The sequence below is a fragment of the Heterocephalus glaber genome, unplaced genomic scaffold (genome assembly GCF_053883595.1).
Source record: "Heterocephalus glaber isolate CG9 unplaced genomic scaffold, H.glaber_assembly_v1.0 deba00001600, whole genome shotgun sequence".
NCBI lineage: Eukaryota > Metazoa > Chordata > Mammalia > Rodentia > Bathyergidae > Heterocephalus > Heterocephalus glaber.
The window spans coordinates 7334567-7356304 of record NW_028258372.1 but is presented as its reverse complement, the minus strand read 5'-3'; the positions used below and the strand labels follow the sequence as shown (position 1 = coordinate 7356304).

At 34.7% G+C, this 21738-nt stretch overlaps 1 protein-coding gene across 3 annotated transcripts in view; it reads left to right on the top strand.

The window, feature by feature from the left end:
- Positions 1-21738, top strand: part of Ahctf1 (AT-hook containing transcription factor 1) — a 77107-nt gene that overhangs the window by 51822 nt on the left and 3547 nt on the right. For 2 of the 3 annotated variants that reach the window (XM_004853481.4, XM_087194065.1), the window contains exons 22-33: positions 489-633; positions 710-841; positions 1653-1803; positions 2241-2391; positions 2700-2807; positions 8522-8705; positions 9977-10174; positions 11070-11475; positions 12970-13066; positions 14717-14814; positions 16908-17110; positions 18581-20396. In XM_004853481.4, coding sequence (XP_004853538.1) covers positions 489-633; positions 710-841; positions 1653-1803; positions 2241-2391; positions 2700-2807; positions 8522-8705; positions 9977-10174; positions 11070-11475; positions 12970-13066; positions 14717-14814; positions 16908-17110; positions 18581-20396 — 3689 coding nt within the window. The remainder of the gene's footprint in view (positions 1-488; positions 634-709; positions 842-1652; positions 1804-2240; positions 2392-2699; positions 2808-8521; positions 8706-9976; positions 10175-11069; positions 11476-12969; positions 13067-14716; positions 14815-16907; positions 17111-18580; positions 20397-21738) is intronic. The other variant, XM_004853482.4, reaches the window with a different exon arrangement.

Below are 21738 nucleotides of genomic sequence, written 5' to 3'. Positions count from 1 at the left end.
CCTCTTTGTGAATGTTTACTTTGTTTCTCAGTTACTTTATACTTAATTAAATCTTTTGTTTGTTTGTTTTTGCAGTGCTAGGGATGCAACCTAGGGCCTCAAGTATGCTAGGCAAGCGCTCTGTTTTATTTATTTTTAAAAACGTCATTTTTTTTTGCATACTGCGGATTGAATTCAGGGCCACCTACATGCTAGACAAGCACTATCACAGAGCTAAATCCCCAGCCTGTTGTTGCTGTTGTTGTTGGTTTTGGGGGGGGTAGCGGGGATTGAACTCAGAATCTTGCATTTACGAGGCAGGTGCTGGAACCACTGAGCTAAATCCCTGGCCCTGCTGTTCTTGTTTTGAGACAGGGTCTACTAAGTTGCCCAGGCTTCCTGGCTCTTTTAACTTGCATATAAAAGTGTCTTTGAGATTCTGTAGGTAGATGACGTGAACATTTTAAATAGCTTTTCTAAAACTAATCTTTGATAAATATTGGTTTCAGGTGCATGGTTGAGGCCTGGAGTTTATTGCGACAACATTCTAATACAGTGAATGTAGAGGAATTACTAAAGCATGTGTATGAAGTATGTCAGGAAATGGGCTTAATGGAAGACTTACTGAAATTACCCTTTACAGACACTGAGCAGGTAATCACTTAGCAATGTACATTTATCAGAAGTCCAGGGTAAACTGATAGTTTTCAAGTCTGTTTGTTCTTTCCAGGAATGTTTAGTGAAGTTTTTGCAGTCCAGTGCCAGTGTTCAAAATCAAGAGTTCCTTTTAGTTCACCATTTGCAGCGTGCCAATTATATCCCTGCCCTGAAGCTGAACCAGACTCTGAGGATTAATCTCATGGTATGATTAAAGTTGTTTCATTGTGTGGGATAAGAAAATAAGAAAAACTGAAGACTTGGTTTGTTTGTTATGTAAGAGTTTGTAGTTTGATAACACTTTGACTTATATTGTCATCTACTAGGAGAATCTGCTCCCCATCTGTATAGCATTACTTTGAACTGAGTATTATTACTTAATTCTCTTATGCATTCCATTTATGTTCCGATGTTTTCCCATAATCTTCCCAGATTACGCACTTGACTTGTAAAATTAGAGGAAGAGGTAGAGGACAGCAGTAGGAGTTATATAGTGCAAAAACATTGGACTTCAGGGGTTGGTCTGATTCCTAATTTGCTCTGCGTGATTAGGACATACTCTGAACCTTAGTTTCCTCATCTATAAATGCTAATAATTTCCTTATGAGGTTGTTGTGAAGATTCACAGAAGTATACTTTATATTGACAAAGTAACGTGTTGGCCTGTCACATATGGATGCTTAAAAATTGATAACCAGTTTTTATGGTGAAGAATCCAGGCTTAGTAGTAGGGATTGGGAATTTGTTGATGGGTAAGGAATTGTTAAGTTTGTTTTTGAAGTCTTAATTTTGGAAAAATGTAGATAGGAGATAGATATTCCTAGATATTCTTAATTATTATTATTTTGTTTTGGTACCAGGGATCGAACTTGGGTCCTTGGGCTTGCACAGTAGGCAGTGAAACCATTGAGCTAAATCCCCGGCCCCCTTAATTCTGTTTTAAATGGTAAAAACATAACTGTAGGACTCAACATTTTGAAGATTAAATTTTTATCCCTTAATGTTGTATTCAATAGAACAATCGCGATCCTCGTGTACGGGAGAGATCAGTGGCTCGAAATGCTATGTTAGACCAATATGGGAAAATCCTTCCTAGAGTCCAGCGAAAATTAGCCATTGAGCGAGCTAAGCCTTATCATGTGTCAACATCATCAGTTTTTCGAGAGGGTAAGATTTCATTGAAGAATGTCATAAATTCTTAGGCTTGAAGAGACTTTGAACAGTTGCCTTTCTGAAATCATCATCTTAAATATAGCTCACTTTTACTAATACATACTCAATTTTTTGTTTTGTTTTGTTTTGGTACTGGAGATGGAACTAGGGACCTTGCACTTGCGAGGCAGTCGGTGGAACCACTGAGCTGAATCCCTGGCCCCATACTCAAATTTATATGTCATACTTTTTTATTGGCTGCTTTATCCCATGAAGGATAGAAATGTTTTGGAAGTTTTTAGAAGAAACTCACATTATTAAATTTCTGCCTAGCTGTAGCTAAACCAGTATAATTAACTATCATGTCTTCTGTGTTATTATTATTTCATGTTATATCTTGTATTAAAATCCTGTTTAGTAGAGATGTAATTAAATGCTGCATTATTTTACAGTTTCTAGACCAAAACCATTATCAACATTTCCAAAGAAAGCGGTCACTGGAACAGTGTTAACAAGATCTACTTTCATCAATAATGTGTTATCTAAAATTGGAGAAGTATGGGCAAGCAGTGAACCTAGAAATAGCATGTCACTGTACAATAGGTATATTTTTCCTATACCTCTTAAAATCATGTTACTTCTCATCTTTCCTAGCTATCAGTAACATTCATCAGCAGTATTTGGCCATGAAGTTCATTAATGTATATAAAAAGGAAAAGCTCTTTATGTTGGCTGCATTTCTTAGAATGATTTTTATCTTTAAACTTAAAAGTGATATATATTTATTATTGTTTATAAATAATGCAAAAATGTACAAAGTAAAAATGAAAGTCCTTCCCTATAATCATAAAAAACAGCATTTTTGATGTCTTTCATGACACATAATTAAAAGTTAATTTTTTCTTTTGTAGCCCTAAAATAGAAGAACCATCACCTATAGTACATTCTTTCCTACATTCAGAGCTTCCTGAGGCATTTGTTGGAACACCAATTTCAAAAGCATCACAGAAAATTTCTAGGTAAGTTTATTAAATTTTTGAAAATACAATGTTATTATAATAATTACAACTACCATTTGTATTTTTAAAATTTTACAGATCTTAAATTCTTAAAGCAAATTTGTAATGCTTTTTGCTTGTAATTTACATGGTAGTATGATAATTTTAGGAAATGTTCTATCAGGTGTTCATGTGCTTAAAATTTCTGCTTAGTGATTTCAGATAGCTGAATGAAAAGAACCAAACTTCTGTTATCTCTCCTTGTTAGTTGTGAATGAAAGTTGCTTTTATGATTAATGATTAATTAATCTTGGTTGGCTCATTGAAACTTTCTCCTTTGCAATAGACACTGCTATAATGACTCATGTAACTCTAGATGGAGTAGTACTTTCGTATCTTGCCTGTGGTATTAGAAAAAAGTTAAAGTTTCACGTCCAAGATGGAATTGTAAGTATGTACAGTGGTACCTAGGTTCGTGAATTTAATTCTTTCTACCATTCTGGTTGCACACTGAATTGGATGAGAACCAAATCAAATTTTCCCATGAGGTCCATTGAAGCTAACTATGGAATTTGATTCAGTTCTCATCCAAGTCAGTGTGCCACCAGAATGGGGGAAGAAATTAAGTTCATGAACCTAGGCACCACTGTACTTAAAAGTATGTTGGATAATGGAGGAGCAACATACTTTCCTGTCCCCCTTCTGTCTCTCTTAGAAGTTAACTTTTTCTCAATAAATTTTTGCTACTCTTTAAAAAAAAAACAATGTTGGATAATGGAAAATGACTTATAATCATGAGTAGCAGAGAACATTGATTCTTTGTCCTGAATACTAATGCCCATGAATTGCTTATTTGATTGTTTTATCAAGAAATAAATTTGCATTATTTTATAGAAATAAAGTTATCTCAACTTTTGATACTAAGAATAAGATACTTAGCATAAATTTATAACTTTAAAAAATTGAGGCAAAAAGTGTAGTGTGCATAAGCAACATTTTCAAACTTGAAAGAATTTTCCCTTTTTAGATTAAACATGACTGTTTCTCTTTAATTATATTCATGAGATGATATATTTTAAATGAAAGCTGCTTTTACTGACATTCTGTTTTTTCTACCAGTAGTTATAATTTTTTGTGTGTGTGCAAGACTAAATTATTTTCTTTTTTTTAAAATTAATTTTATTGGTACATTTTAGGTATACAGTATAATGACATTCATCATTGGAAATTTGCACCTTTACATAATTCATCTTGGTTCTTATTTTTTCCCCATTCCCCTGCCCTTCAACCCCTCCATTCCTCCCTATCTACAAAGACTTTCCATTTTTTTCTTTTTCGCACATTAATTCCATTCCCTTCTTTCTTTACCCCTACCCCTCTGCACTTCCCCTTCCCCTTTGCACCTTTTCTTCCTATTTCACATTATCTGTTATACCTTTTAGTCCTTATTTACACTTTCAGTTTCTCACACTAGAGAAACTATTGGGTATTTACACATGTGTGTCCAATTTATTTCACTTAAGAGTATCGCCTCAGTGTGCATCCATTTAGCTATAAATGTCTAGTTTCTCATTGTTTATGGCTGAGTAATACTCCATTTTATTAAAAAACCACATTTTCTTTATCCAGTCTCCAGTTGATGGGCAATTGGCTTGTTTCTGAGTCTTAACTATCACAAACTGTGCTGCTGTGAACGTGGGTGCACATATATCACTGTGGTATGATTCTTTTAATTCTTTGAGGAAGATCCCCAACAGTGGAATAGCTGGGTCAAATGGGACTTCCAATCCTAGTTCTTTGAGGTATCTCCATACTGATTTCCACAGTGGTTGCACCAGTCTACACTCCCACCAGCAGTGGAGCAGTGTTCCTCTTTCCCCACAGCCCCACCAGCATTTGTTATTGGTTGACTTTATGATAGCAGCCATTCTTTTTGGGGTGAGGAGGAATCTCAGCGTTGTTTTCATTTGTATCTCTCGAATAACCAGTGATGTTGAACATTTTTTCATATGTTTATTTGCTATTTTTACTTCTTTGTCTGAGAAATGTTTGTTCATTTCAGATGCCCATTTTTGGATTGGGTCTTTAAATTTGGGAGGTCTGATTTTTTTTTTAAGTTCTTTATAGATTCTAGATAGTAGACCTTTGTCTGAGGAACAGCAGGTGAAAATTTTTTCCCACATTGTGGGTTGTCTCTTCACATTGTTGGTAGTTCCTCTTGCTGTGCAGAAGCTTTTTAGTAAGAAGAGATCCCACTTGTTGATTCTTTGTGCTAGTTCATGAGCAACTGAGGTTTTGTTCATAAAATCTTTTTCTACACCAATGGCTTCAAGAGTTCTACCTAACCTCTCTTCCAGCTGGTTTAGTGTTTCTGTTTTAATATTTAGATCTTTAATCCATTTTGATTTTAGTTTAGTGCATGGTGAGAGATACAGGTCTAGTTTTAATCTTGGGCAAGTTGAAACCCAATTTTTTCAGCACCATTTATTAAAGAGGCTATCTTTCCTCCAGTGAGGGTATTTGGCTCCCTTGTCAAAGATGAGGTGTCTGAGTGTGTCTGGGGCTGTTTCTGCATCATCTAATCTGTTCCACTAGTCCTCAGGTCTGTTTCTTTGCCAGTTCCATGCTGTTTTTATCACAGTAGCTTTGTAGTATAGTTTGAAGTTGGGAATTGTGATACCCCCTACCTCAGTAGTTATAATTTTCTTTTCCATAAGTCACTTTCTTGATCCTTTTTTACTTTTAATAATAGACTAGGGTCTGACAGGGGGCAGTAGTAAGTTTTGAAGATTCTTCACTAATGATCTCAGGGCCTAAAAAAGAATTGAGAGAACCCTTTAAAGGCAGTATTAGCTCAGATGGAAGAGAGCTAATTAAGGTGTGAATATTTATCTTCTATGAAAATCATTCTACATTGGGTGCAATGGTGGTACATGCCTGAGAGGTGGGGGATATTGACTGTTTCGAGGCCATTCTCTGGGCAACTTCACAGTACTCCACCTCAAAATTTCTTTAAAAAAAATTTTTTTAAGTAGCTCAGTGGTAGTGCACTTTTCTAACACGCAGAAAGCCCTGGACTCAATCTCCATCAATAACACCATCACCAAAATACTCCATTTCCTGATTCTGTTTTTCATGCTTAGTGCTACTTTGAATGAAATAAAAGTAGAAAGTGGGCATTGCATGTATAGTAAGGGTTAAGTGCTATTTTACGTAATTTACGTTTTCTGTGTGTGATATAAAATACATTACTTTTGTTTTTTTGGGTTTTTTTGGTACCACGGATTGAACTCAGGTCCTTTTGCTTGCAAGGCAGGTGGTGAAACCACTGAGCTAAACCCCCAGCCCCTAAAATACATTTCTTAATTGATTCATGATCCAAAAAGTGGCTAAAGAAAGCCTAGAACCTAATATAATATTTAGCATTTCTTTTAGAAAATATTTTTTTCTTGATACGTTTTGAAAAGTATAATTTAAATATATGAATCTTATATAAGAAGAAATTTGTCATTTATGGCACAGGCCCTGTTTTTGAGAAAGTCATTAATAAATTAGCACCTTAGACTTAAATATTAACACAGTGTAGAGCATCGAACAGACATATATTTGGGGTAGTTCAGTATAAAAGTGAACAAACTGTTTACAAGTCTAGCATTTAAATACAAATTGATTAGAGAAAGAAATGCAATTTGAGGGATCCCTAGATAGTCTTGAATTGATGGAAATCTCAAAGCTGTGTTTACTATAGAATAACGACTAGGAATACCCTATATTAATAAAATACTTCTTGTATTTATATCCCCACTGGGTAACAGATTGAGTCATAAAACACCTGTAGTCTGTGTTCCCTTATCACCTCTAATAGTGAAAATCTCTTCAACCTGAAGAATAGAATGATAAGGAAGGCACAGCAACTGAGGGGGTTTTTTGGTCACTAGTACATGCTGCACTTTTTTTGTTACTCAGCTAAATCACACGGGCATTTGAGGGAAGTGAAGCTATTCTGTATTTGATCAGTAGAAAATACAGCAAGAAAATAGTCTTTATTGGAGAGTTAAGAAAAGTGTGTGTTTGCATATGATCCACCATAAATTGTTACCTGAAACTTTCACTTTCAATTTTAAATTATTTATTGGTAAATTACACTTTTAAGCTTATTTTGACCATGCTTAATACAAATTAGTAACAAGATCAGTTTATCGTTTGTTATGAACTTTATCCAGGAGATGGTAGAAAACATTGAGATTCTATTTTCTTAACAAAACTCAATTTTTAAAACTTAATTTTTTGGCAAAATGGTTTTCTCAGTCTAGTCTTTGTTGCAAACAGATCTGTAAAGATAAAACAAATCGCTATGTATTATGTATATCAGATGTAAGTGAATAGATTTTTAAATGTTGATAAAAATAAATTACAGCAAATAGATTGCTAGAAAACCTTATCCCATGTTCTTTAGTACTTTCAATTGGTACCAATTGGTCTTTATTTCAGAATAAATAGTTGACTCATAGAGAAGGCTCAGTAAATACTGGTAAAAGAAAGGAAAGACAGCTAGAATTACTTGTTTTCAAATTATTATGTACAACTCCTAATTATTTTTTTTGGTACCAGGGATCGAACTTGGGACCTTGCGCTTCCAAGGCAGGCGGGTGGAACTCCTAATTATTTTTAACTACTGAGATAATTTTCTGACCTTTTAAACTAATTCTTTGATTACATTAATGTGGTTGGCTTGATTTATGTTTACAATGATAATTTACTAGTGAATAAGCAAATCTGAATAATTAAATGAATACTAAATTCTTTTGTTTCTTAAAAAATAAATAAGTTCCCACCAACAATGGAGAAAGGTTCCTTTCTCCCCACAGCCCCACCAGCATTTGTTATTGGTTGATTTCTTTTTTGTTTTTTGGTTGGTTGGTTGATTTCTTGATAGCAGCCATTCTTTCTGGGGTGAGGTGGAATCTCAGTGTTGTTTTCATCTGTATCTCTCAAAATCAGACTGGTGCAACCACTGTGGAAATCAGTATGGAGATATCTCAAAGAACTAGGACTAGAGGTCCCATTTGACCCAGCTATTCCCCTGCTGGGTATCTTCCCAAAAGAAAAGAATCATACCACAGCCATATATGTGCACCCATATTTATAGTGGCACAGTTTGTAATAGCTAAGGATTGGAAACAGCCCACATGCCCATCAACTGGAAACTGGATAAAGACGTGGTTTTTTAATAAAATGGAGTACTACTCAGCCATAAAGAATGAGAAACTGGAGACTTAGCTAAATGGATGCATATTGAGGCCATACTCTTAAGTGAAATAAATAGGACACACATGTGTAAATACCAAATAGTTTCTCTAGTGTGAGAAACTGAAAGTGTAAATAAGGGTTAAAATGATTAAAACGAATAATTGATAATTTGAAATAGGAAAAAAAGGTTCAAAGGGGTAGGGGTGGTGGGAGGGAAAGGGGAAAGGAAAGAAGGGAAAGGAAAAATTATGAGAAAAGAAAAAAAAATGGAAACAAAGTCTGTGTAAATAGGGAAGGGTGGAAGGGGTGAAAGGTGCACAGGTATTGGGGAAAAAATAAGAACCAAGATGCATCATGTACAGGTACAAGCACCCAATGATAAATGTAAACGTATTGTATACCTAAAATGTACCAATAAAAGTATTAAAGGAAAAAATAAATAAGTTACCAAGATTTTTCTGTTGATACATGTATACTGTTTACAGATTGCTGGATTTAGTGGTTCATCCTGTTCCACAGTCTTCTCAGTCTTGGAAGTTTATTCAACAGAGTCCCACAAGATCTCCTTCATACCTACCCTCTAGTTCAAGTTCACAATTCAAACGATCACATCAGAAAACCTCCAGGACGTCAGAATTAAATTTGCTTGAAACTCCTCTTGTAGTTAAGGTTAGTATTACATATCCAGCATTGATAATAAAGCTAAGGAGTTCTTAGTTTTTTTACTCGCACAAAGAAAATAAGCTAATAATAACTGATATCTGTAGGTAGTCAACAACTTTAAGTACTTTTTTCTACTTAAATCTTTATGACATTCTTTCCAAAACTGTACTTTTACATTTTCTTAGAGTAACTTTCAAGTGTCAATCTTTACTGCTGATATTATGTTATTTCTTCTGACAACTAATTTTTAGTTTTTATGGGTATTTTTATTTTACTCTGACCCCTTTAATGAAACTAATAATGAAATAAAATAATTTCACTATTCTGTCAGCCTCTCTTTATATGGCTCTTTCTTCCATCCTCCCTGATAGTTGAGAAAACAACAAAATCAAACTTGTGATTACTGATACCAGTGTTCTTTTACCTTCCAGTGTTCTACATTAAATATCTTCCTCCTCTTTTGATTTGGTTTGGTAGTTTCCGGATTCCCTGTTCTGGAGATCCAGCATTTATAGCAAGGCTTCTTATATTTCAAGTTGAATAAATATACCTCAATAAATTAAGTTCCTGACATTTAATGTATAGTAAAGTATTTGTAACTTTTGTTAATTTGTGTAAAAAATGTTTTGTATTGTCTACACTGGGTTCAAATGAGATTAAGGGAATAATTTTGCATATCCTGCCAAAACAGTCTATTATTAAAAACTCATAATCTTGTAATTTGAGTAGCTGAATTCATTAATGTAATGGAATTCAATAATTACTAAGTCTTTAGTGGACAAGTGAAGGAATTATTTCTACAAAATTCATTTAAGTACTAATATTAAATTACTTTTATTCATTATACAAAATCTGTAGAGGATTCTAATATAGCTTATTACTGAATAGTTGTGAAATTTTTTTAAAACATACTAAAGTCAATCTCATTGTTAATTTAGATTGTCTTCTGCTAATTAACGTAGGTTCTGTGCATTATACACAATCAGGTCTTTCACCTAACTAAAACTTTGTGTTACATAAGTAATTGGCACTGTATTTTAGAAATAACCAGGACCTTTAGAAAGATAATAAATACAATTATATGTTTTATAGCCTCCACATAAAAAGCTCTGGGAGAATTTTGTATTTTCTTCCAAGCATTCTGAAATAAAAATTTCTACTTGAGAGTTTATTGGAGATGAGAAAGTAACTATTATTGGGATTTAAATGTCCCAATCTGTCCTTATAAATGCCTTTTATAAACATTAATGGTGACATTCTGTTTGTGTTTGTCATAGAAAGCTAAAACTTTGGCTATGTCAGTTACTTCTGGATTTGCTGAGTTGACTCCACAATCCATCCTAAGGTCTGGTTTTCGAACACCTTTAGCATCTCCCTCTGTGTCTCCTGGAAGGTCTCTTACTCCACCTTTACAACTTAAGGAAACAAGAATTTCATTCATGGAAGAAAGCATGAGCACAAAATGGACTCCTGGAGTAAGTTTCATAATAATAAGGGGTAAAGAGGTAAAGAATTGAGGATGAACATACCCTGGTGCAGTGGCACATGTAATCCCACATACTTGGGAGGCTGAGGCAAGTTTCAGGCTAGTCTGGGAAATTTAGTAAGACATTGTCTCAAAATAAAACTAAAAAGCGGGTGGGGAGGTTGCTTGATGTGAGAACATGGACCTGGGTTTGATCCTTTGTACTTTCTACAAAGAGGTTAGATTGCTGTACATTTTTATATACAATCTTGAAGATAATCTCAAAAACAGGAAATAGTTCTGAGAGAAATTTTAGGGGACTGAACAAGCCAAATCCATTATTTTATAGGTAAAGAAAATAGGGCTTAGAAAGCTGTAGAAAACTAGATGGCAGGGCCAGAGATTTAGCTCAGTGGATCCATGCCTGCCTTGCAAGCACAAGTTCCTGAGTTCGATCCCCGGTTCCACAAAAAAAGAAAATGAAAACTAGATGGCAGAAATAGGACTAGAACACAAACTTCTAATTCTTAGACCATGTTTTTTGCTTTTTACTTGTTTTTTACCCTGTATTGTTTTCCTTCCCTAAAATTCCTAATTAAGTTTTCTATTTAGGCAGGTGACTCTTCAGATTTCCATTGTAGGTTAATAGGAAACTATTTGGTAATTACTGATTATCTGATCTGTTCATTTTAATCTTTGGAAATAATAGTATACTACAAATTAGGGAAACATTAACAACCATTAACCTTAAGACTGTGTCTGAAGAAAATGAGTTTAAAACAAGTGAATTTTAATTAAGGGAGTTTGGTGAAATACTGAGCATGGAAACTTGGGTGTGATTCATATGCATCACTTAGCATTGGGTTGATATTTAGTGGTTCATTTTCTTTTCCTAATTTTAACAGGCTGCAGATGACAGTGAAACAAAAATACTTGTTACTGCACCTTTCCATAAAAGTGGAGTTCCAACTGAAACTGAATGGCTCAAGAACAAAGATAAAACCACATCTTTTTCCCTGAGTCTTCCTGAAAAAAATCAAGAAATGGATGCAAAGTCACAGGATACAGCCTCACAGAGTCTGGAGAAACTTGATGTGAGCAAAGAAAGCAGCATTGTTTCAACTAGATCGGACCAGACTACATTAGAGTATTATGATGCACCATCTCCGGGAGACTTTGAAGGTTTTGTTTTTAAGCCACCAAGCTCTTCCACTGAACTGATTACTAATTTAAATGAACAAACTAAGAAGGATGGTGATGAAGGTATGTTTGAGTCAGAAGCAATTCCTTCAGACATGGAGAAACAAATAGGTAGGAACTCATTTTCACATATTCAGAATTGCCATTGATATTCCTCATTAAAACTTGAAATAGGATTTTTCTATCATAAGAAAATCCAAGTTAAATAATTATTCTATACTCATAGGGCACTAGGTATTAGACAAAATGCTCAAATCTTGCTTCACTTTGTGAGAATGGCTTACACTGCTCCAGAAGTAGGTATGAGATTTGAAAGGAGAACTTATGTGTATTTTTTTTAATTCAGTCAAGAAATTTGTAAAAGAATAGTAATGTGTTAGAAAATTTAATTTGTGATAATCTGATATAAAAGGTCTTCAAGTGGGCCAGGGATTTAGCTCAGTGGTTCCATGACCTGACCTGTGAGCGAAAGGTCCAGAGTTCCATCCCTGGTACCAAAAGAAAAAAAAGCTCTTCTAGTAACTATGGGAACTAATTCTAATTTCAAAGACTGAGTCGTTAATGCATATGCTTTCAGAAAGCTCCTCCTGGTGTGTTTGCTTGGTGTTGAATGTCAAACAGTAAGTAAAGCAGGCAGGACACTTGCCCTTGTGTCATGCAGGGGATTGTGAACTGCTTTAACAAGCCATTATAATGCAAGGTTGGTTAGTACTATTTCTGTGAGGGCCAGGAGGATACTAGGAAAGGAGACTTGGCTTAGAATTGGTAGATCCAAAAACTAAGCCTATTTTTAGATTTCTTACCCCATGCACAGTTCTAAGAAGCTTATTTAAAGGTCACATTAAGTCTGTCAAAGCAAATGCATGTATAAAAATCTGTGTCTCAGGTATCTTTTGAGAAATACTTTTTGCCTAGGCTAAACTAATGTTTCTTCAGATGTGAGAGTTCAGTGAAGTTTGTATTGTGTTGTCTTCTTTACTACACAAAAGCATTATTAATTGGTTTAAAAATTTTAATATTCTGCTCAGAAATAGCATGTCTAGAAATTTACACTGCTTTTTTGAAGTGCTGTGGTCTAAAATATTTCAGTGGTAAATATTAGATAAGAATGTACATAGCAGGATCTCCATTGATTATTCCAACACTATTAGGCAGTGCAAATCTTTCTGATTAGGGGATCATATAATGGGAACTTTATAGTAAAACAGATTGAATTTATTCATCTACCTCTTCACATATTGAGGATTATGTTAATATATGTAGAACATTTGCAACAGAGCCTGTTAAACTAAGAGTCAAAAGTGAGACTTTAAGGGAAGTGGGGGAGCTCTTGAGCTAGCTTCAGAGAATTAGAAGGAACTCTGCTGGCAGTTATCACTAAGACAGTACATGTAAAAGAACAAAAAAAGCAGGCCCAATAACTTATTTTTAAAAAGTTCCAGGGCTGGGATGTAGTTCAGTGGTAGAGCTTGCCTAGCACATATGTGCCAGGCTGTGGGTCCGTCCTCAGGACCACACTTGGACACACATGCACAAAGGTACGAAACTATGAGTAACTGTTAAGACATTTAGCATGAATACTATTCTTATCTCTATGACTTATAGGCAATTTAGAAGTTTCACAGGAGAGACTTTCAGAATTAAATCACTTAAGCCCCCTTCAAGGAATCGAATCTTCTCGTGTGCCATCAGTCCATGAAGGGTAAGTTTATGAAGACAAATTAAAATATTTTTTAAAGATGCTTAGCAAAACTTGTGAGCCAACAGTAAAATATTCTATGCATATTAGAGCTTATTTAGATCTGCCACATCTCCACTTGATAATGTATGAAAAGTTAGCTGACTGTGGGCTGGGGATTTAGCTCAGTGGTGCCACACCTGGCTCACAAGTGCAAGGTCCTGAGTTCAATCCCCAGTGTGGCAAAAAAGAATAGGCACCCTCGTATACCAGGAGCAATAAAATAATATTCAAATTACTAAAAAAAAAGTTAGCTGACTTAATTGATATAATAACCTATTTACTTTCTGACAAAAGCTTCTTGTTTCATTGCAAAATTACTCAGACTGCATGTCAGCACTTTGAGTAACATTGTAGAGCATACACAAAAGTGACAACTTCACTTATCAAGAGAGATAGTAATATTATAGCAAAATTAACCCACATAAAATATGATCATTTAAGACATTAGGTACATTGCTTTGTAAGAAGCAAGTACTGGGAGTAACCTCATAAATTACCCACAAAATTCATACTTTGATAGTCACCTTATTATGAAGCACCATCACATAACTTCTGAGAAGTCTACCTGGATAGTTGAAATCTTTGCCAAGCCTTCATCAGAAAAGTAGCAGAAACCAATAAAAAGATTGTTTCATTTTGTTTGTTCTAATTTTTTTTTTAATTTTAATGAAAATAAATGTTACTTGTTGCAATGAGTTTGGCAGATAATTGGAATAGTTAAAAAGCAAGAAGCATTCATATCCAAAGAAACTGGTTCAGTGAGAACCTAGGTGAATATTTAGAATCTAGGTGAATGTTTAATGTCTTGTTAAGCAAGTAGTTCCTTTTTAAATATAAACTTACTTGATATTTTTCTGATTTATTGCTCTCAGCTATCCTTGCTATAAATTCTGTGGTTGAGACAAATCTTTTTAACAAACATCTGTTAATAAATGAATACAGTCATCCTTTGGTATTTGACTGCTTAAAACTTGTTGAATTTGGTATTCAGTGCATTTTGATGGAAAATTTCTACTCAGTGTGCAAGTTAGAACTTGTCAGCATCAATTACCGGACTCAATACCCTTTCCACTCAAAACTGTTTGCTTGTTGTCTAGAACCATTAACAATGTAACATTGTATTAAAATATTGAACCTAATCCTGAGAGCAGAGGAAATATTTTGTGATACTTAACAGGCTTATTTGAAGAATATGACCACTGATTATTAAAAATTATCTTCAGAGTAATTTATGCTGGCAAGCATTTAAAAATCGTATTTTACTTGTACTTTAAGGCCATATCATTGTTGTCAAAAAAAGTAAAATGGTAGGAAGATAAGAAATACGGCATTGATTTGTTTTTAAATTCACTTTATAAATTTTATAAAATATTGAAAATGAGCTTGAGGGCCGGGGATTTAGCTCACTGGTTACTGCGCCTGCCTTGCAAGCGCAAGGTGTCCCGAGTTCGATCCCCGGTACCAAAAAAAAAAAAGAAAAGAAAATGAGCTTGAATAGTGATTTCTTTGAACCCTGGTATGCATCAAAAAAACAAGTGGAGAGCCAATAGGTCTAAAGCTGGTTTGATAGAATCTTCTTACATAGTAAATTACGCATTTCTGTTTCTAAAGGAAAATCCTGACTCCGAAGTCCAAGGCACCAGTTTTGAATGAAGGACTAATGTGTGCTGAATCTTGCACGTCTGCAATTAGAGCAGACAACGATAAATGTATGTATGATTTGACTTTAGAGTTATTTCACTTCAGTGTTTAATTATCTCCTCCCAAACCCAGACTAGAGAGATGTGAGAAAGGTGTTTTTCTTAGAGTTCGAAGTTGGGTTTAAGGAAAGCAGGCATGTGGAATGTCTATTGCCAAAAGAATTTCACATGTATTAACTCATCCCTTCTTAGAACACTGCTATGATACAGTTGTCTATCTGATTCTAGAGCCTATGCCCTTAACTGTTAAACCTTTGTGCCTATCACATTATGAATAGGGCTTAGGGCAAATGTGAGCAGACCTGACGTTGCCCTCTGATTAAGTATATATGCAATTTTTTAAAAAAAGAATATATACATACTTATTGTACAATAAGTATGAGAATCGTCTTGAAATGTAAAGTAGAAAACATTGTTAACAATTTAAAGTGTCTTTTTGTTGAAAAATGATTTCTTTCTGTGAGGAGATAGTAAGGTGGCAAAAGGTTACAGGGGTTTGACCTAGATGGCTTGGGGTAATAACCCAGTTCTGTACTTTACTATAAGACTGTGGGCTATTCCTCTGTATTTTTTGTTTGTTAAATATAAATAGTATTCATTTTATGATGTTAGGATTAAGCCAATTGCATGTGAAGTGTTCAGAGTAGTACTTGGCACTTAAAAGCCAGGAAATGTTAACTGTTACTATAAATAATTATCATTCCATTAACAGTAAGTGCATTTATTTTTTAAAGAACAACTTTTCATTTAATAACAAGCCTTTTTTTTTTTTTTGGTACCAGGGATCAAACTCAGGTCCTTGCGCTTGCGAGACAGGCAGCATAACCACTGAGCTAAATCCCCAGTCCAACAAGCCATTTTTTCATGGCAAGAATATAGATTGATTCATCCTTTATGATGGTTCTAGTAGGATTCTGTACTATGGGTGTGTGTTCAGCTAATTGCTTATTGGTAAACATTTGGACTGATCATGATTTTCCCCCTTTTTTTTGTTTTACTGTTTCATTTCTGCAGTGAGTATTCTTGTGTGTATATATATATATATATATATATATATATATATATTTTCAAACATTCTGTCAGTATTTCAGTTGGACATACACTTACTGGGTCAAAGATTATGCTTAGATTTCTCATATGTTACCTTAGATTACTCACATATTATATGTTAGATGTCTCATATGTTATGTATATAGTGATGAGTGAAAAAAGTCTATTTTCCCATTCCTCTTTGCCAAACTGACAGGTAGAAAACAGTTTTCGTGTTGTTTTGCTATTATTTGCGTATCAGGGATAATCATCTCCCCCCTCCCTGCTTTGCTTTTTTTTTTTTTTTTTTTTTTGGAGACGAGATCTCACTATGTAGTCCAGGCCGGCTTTGAACTTTTGGCCATCCTACTGCCTCAGGGTCCTGAGTGCTGGGATTATAGGCATGCACCACACCCAGCCAATTTCTTAAAAGTATGAGAATATTTTTCCTAGTTCTTTCTTTAACTTTTTACCTTTCGTTGATTTCTGTTAAACTAAAACATTTTTAATTGAGTTAGAGATCCGTGAGGATATCTTATGTTTTGTGTCATTCACAAATGCTAAACCCAAATATGACCTATGATTGCTAACGACATACAACTTTGGCAAAGAGGAAGATGAAAGGAATTTTTCAACATTTTATAATGGCTCACCAAGAACAGCCAGTTGTCTAATAGTCACCCAGGTAATACAGTTTCCAAGTTAATAATGAACAAACATCTGAGTCTCCTTAAAACAGTTGCCATTGTATTAAGCTTTTGTAATAAGGGCAGGAATTATGTTTCAGCAGAAAAAAGTCATTTTTAAATGTGAAGTTTATCTTCTGTGTTTTATCTCTGTGAAAAGGATACACAAATTATATAAAAGTAATGATGGTGTACTGAAAAAAGTGGATTAACATATAGAGCCACACAGGCTTTCCCTTGTAGGATACTATAGCCTTTCTGCAGTGTGACAGTTAAGATAATATTCTCAGGTGCAGGGTGACCTTTTCCTTTCTGTTTGCTTTCTTAATTGTCCATAGATCATGTTTTGCAGTTAAAATTTAAAGAGTTAAATCATCTTTCTTTCAGCTCTGGCTGATGTGAGTGAGAGTGGAAGCTCTGGGCTTATTACCTCTGAAAGTCCTGTTGTGTCTGAACATAGGCTTGACCAGGAAATAGCACTGAACTTAAAAGAGCATGAAACAGAAGTTGATATGCTAAAACAAAGTGCTGACTTACCAGAAGAAAAGCATCCAATTTCTGACAGTCCTCCTGATACTCAAGAAATTCATGTAAAAAATTTTTTTATTTCTTTGTCTTTCAGTTTTGGTTTACAATTTAAGACATGACTGTTTAAACCTAATGTGTTTGTTTATTTGACTGCTATTATAAAATCTCTTTTAAAATCTGTTTTCAAAGAATAAGTATAAATATTTTGTGGAATATAAAAAAACACATCCTTGAAGAAACGATCTCATGAAAACCAAAAGGCTGTGTTAAGCCACAATTTGACAGTTTAATTTTTGCTTATCTACTTTAAATGAATGGTTTTTTAGCCATAAGAAAACATATAATGGCTACTCCAAAGACAAACATCTTAAGAGCATATATGTAAGAATAAAGTAAAACAGGATATTTTCCCCATGCATACTTATGGGAGAGTATTTACCCAGCTAATGTTCAACTTTCTCACCTCCAGAAAGGATTTTGGGGTGTGGTTTTTGGGGGGATTTTTATACCTAATGTGATTTTCTAAAATTATACCAATTCTCATATTAAGATGCAACTTTTATTTCTGAGAAACTAATTTCTGGTTACTTTCGGAAAGTAAAATTTGGGCAGTTTAATTAATAAAAATTTTGTAATTACCCCTATCCATTTTTATAAATAGTCTCACTGTAAAATAGATGGCTAAAGTCCCTATTCCTTCAATTGCAAAGCTAATAAAAATGTGGGCATGGTGTAAGTGGGAATCCTTGTTTATAGGTTACTTCAAATCTGTCAACTCACTGAATGTTTGGGGATGGGGAAATGTCATTTTCTAGGTGGGTGGTAATGTTCTACCTTCTTGGTCAGGAGATCTCTCTCTCTCTCTCTCTCTCTCTCTCTCTCTCTCTCTCTCTCTGTTACTTTCTACCTCCTCCTTTTTCTCCCCTTCCCTTACCAAAAGGTAAATGCAAGGACCATTCCTTCTTCCACCAAACCCTTGCAGGAGAGGTACTGAACTTGAAAGCCTTAGGAATTTCATGGTTTATGCAGCCCCAGCAAAGGGAAGAGGATTGAGTCTAGCCCAAGGGAGCTTATGTAGGTGAATTGTTCTTCAACCTTATGGGGATCATACTGTTTAGAAAGGTGTGGATAGTTAGCTAATGTGGGGATTATCATTAAAGTAGTTTGGGGGTTGTTTCTTTTCTCCAGTTACATTTTTTCTCAGATGAGACTAGAATAAGTCCTTAATTTTCTAACAACTGTTAGTATCATAGTGATTTTCAAGATTTTGTTGATACTGTCTTTTTAGCTAGGGAAATGTATTTCTGGTTTAATTCCAGTCATAATTTCAAATCCTTTTCTGTCTAGTTATTTTGACTGATTGCTTAAATGGTATCTTATAAAGTAAACCCATTAGTATATGCTATAGATCACATATAGTTTATGTTTTAAAGTGCACACACCAAATGTGAAATGGTCATTTGAAATCTTTGTGCTTTTGGTTAAAAATAATATTTTAAAATCCTTTAACCAGTCTCTTTGATTTATTTTAGGTGAATGTACATGAAAAGCTTGAAGTTCAAAAACCAGGAGAAGAGGCTAGGAATCTTTCATTTAATGAGTTGTATCCCTCTGGAACTCTTAAACTTAAATATAATTTTGATACTATTGAGCAACAGTTTTGTGACTTACCTGATAAAGACCCTGCTGAATGTGACATTGCTGAAGGCGATGGGGAACTTTTTGTCGCTCAGAGCAACTTTACCTTGATATTAGAAGGTGAAGAAGGAGAAGTTGAGACAGGTGATTCCACAACATCAAATGTGTTGCCAAAAGCAGCTAACACAGCAACTAAGGAAAAACTTGTGTATAATATGGAACATGATACTCATGGACATGTTGCAGATTTGTCATCAATCGTAACAAGTGACCAGGAATCTCGAAAAGTAGAGACTTTACCGTATGTGCCTGAACCAATTAAAGTAACAATTGCAGAAAATTTACTAGATGTAATTAAGGACACACGAAGTAAAGAAATTACTTCAGATACAGTGGAACAGTCCATGCAGGAAAACATGCCTTTAATAAGCCAAAATGTGATGTCTTCTACCAAATTAGTCAAACGTACAAGAAAGACTGTTCAGGAAGTAGAAACAGTGACTATAAATGTCAGCCAGAGTGATGATACGGTTTCTTCCAGAACTCGCACAAGACGGCAGCGTGTCCAAAACCTGAACATCACATCAGCACAACAGGAGTCAGCAGATGTTCATACTCCTAAGATGTTGGGGTCACCAGCTAGGAAGAAAACTAGAAAAACAAAAGAAATTTCTGAGCCTTCTGAAAGTGCCTATTCTGATGTTAAAGGAAGATCTCAGAAACAGCAAATACCTCAAAGTTCTCTTAGTTCTAGAAGAGGAAAGAATAAAAAAGAAATTAATCAAGACACATTAGAAAGTTTTGATTCTGTGGAACAAGAAACACAAGTTACTCCAGGTAGAGAACCAAAAAGGTCAAAATTATCTCAGCCATTGGAACCAGCAATTGAAGAAACTTTTGGAAAAGAAGTTAAGCTTTTGTCTGTTACAAAAGAAACTCCGAAAAGAATTAAAAAATCTGTAGAAAATGAAGAACATGATGAAATTATAAATGATCTAACAGTTAGTAATGTAGCAAGTCCTAGCAGGGCTGCCAAAAAATTGAGAAATGCTAATTTAGAAGCTTCTGAAAATACAGGGTATAAACAGGATGAGATATCCAATTACCAGCAACTCTCTGTTAAACGTAGTAGAAAGGTCAAAGAGAGAGAAGTTAGTGTGTCAGGTATTATACAAGAGTCTAAACTTGATTCATCCCAGTTAACTCTTCAGGCAGAATTTGATGTGTCTGCCACACCTAGGAAACGTGGTAGACCAAGGAAGATAAATCCATTGGAAGATGTTGGATCTAAGGCTGTAGAGGAAGAGAGAAGTCCCCAAAAGACAAAAGTTCTCAGTGTCCGAAGATCTGCAAGGAACACCCCAGCTAAAAATGAAAATAGCAATGTTGGAGGACCAGGTTTAGAAAAATCCACCATAGTGCCAAATGAGCAACTTGATATGGTAATGAGCTCTACAAAAAAGCTTATAAAGAAGACCGAAAATCAAAGCCAAAAACATACATTATGCTCAGTGTCAGAAGAACATGTAGATGAAGTGGCACATGAACCAAATGACCAAGAAGAGAGATTGCTTTCTACCACAGCTTTTATTAAATCTTCCCGTAGCATAAGGACTAGATCAAGCAAGGCCATCTTTTTGCAAGACCTTTCTGAACCAAAAAATGAGACTTTATTTTCTCCTACAGCAAAGATTTCAAAGAAAGTTAAAGGTACTTTTATTTTTATTTGTAGTTTTCATTCATTCAGAATCTTCAGCCTGGGCTGGGGATTTAGCTCAGTGGTCTGGCGCCTGCCTTGCAAGCGCAAGGTCCCAAGTTTGATCCCCAGTACCAAAAAAAACAAGAATCTTCAGCCTAAAATTTGGCTAAAGTACTGTTTGATTTAAAGCACTAACTAATCTTCAAAACAGTTTATTGTTAAAAGGGAGTTCACTCCAAACAAAAAAACCTCAAACAAATTATTTTTTAAAGATTTCATATTTCCAGGTTTGAGATGCAAGAATTCAGTGATACAGTATGTTTTTTAAATCTTAGGATTTATTTGATATAGGTATTATTTTCTGTAATATTGAGCTTCATTCTGTCCTTGTAGTGACTTAGTTTTGGTTTCTCTCCAAGTAGGATATGTTTTTAATCTACTAGCTTTGGCTCACATCACTGTTAATAGCTACAACCCCAGATTGTTTGTTTGTTTTCGCAGCACCAGGAATCGAACTCAGGACCTTGCACTTGTGAGGCAGGTGTGGTGCCACTGAGCTAAATCCCTGGGCCCAACCCCAGATTGTTTAGAGAGGAACCACTGGTAGTTTTTTACTGATCATGGTATAGAAATTAATGAAATCTATATTCTTATTGCCCATAAATTGGTATGCTGCATACCCAACCTCATTCATTTCATTGTTGAGCCAGTGATAGCTCAGACCTTCTCAATAAAGGTGGTATTTCTCTCAAAAGAGTAAAAGTATTTTACTGTTTCTATGTTTAAAGCACATATATGTATAACATGTATAACATGTATAGTGTATTGATATTGTTAACATTTCTTGGGGTAAAACAGTTCCATGGAGAAAGTGCTTTAATGTCTAAAAAGGTGATAATGGAAAAAGACTTAAGCTAGTATACTTGATACATGTCTAGAATAGCTCTTTGATAATGGTTAGGTACACAAAATACAGTTTGATTAAGTTATAGTTGGGAAAAGAATTACAGAATGTATCATTTTTTGTTAGTTATGGTAGTATATGCCTGTATTCCCACCTATTTGGGAGTCTGAGGCAAAAAGATTGCAAGTTGAGATAGATAAATCATTTCCATAGAAAGAGTATAGAAATATTTGTATTTTTAGCACCAGAATGGGGAAGTCTCCCATCAGTAGCCCTAGGCATTGCAACTTCTACCTACAGTAAGCTGGTAGTGGAGATGATCTTTATTCTTGGTGTGACCCCTGTTTTTTTTCTGTTGTTCAGAATCACATGCCTTAAATGCAGAATCTGACATCTGGTAGAATTCTGTCCTAGTAAGTTAAATAACTGAAATATAATTTGAGAGTTTC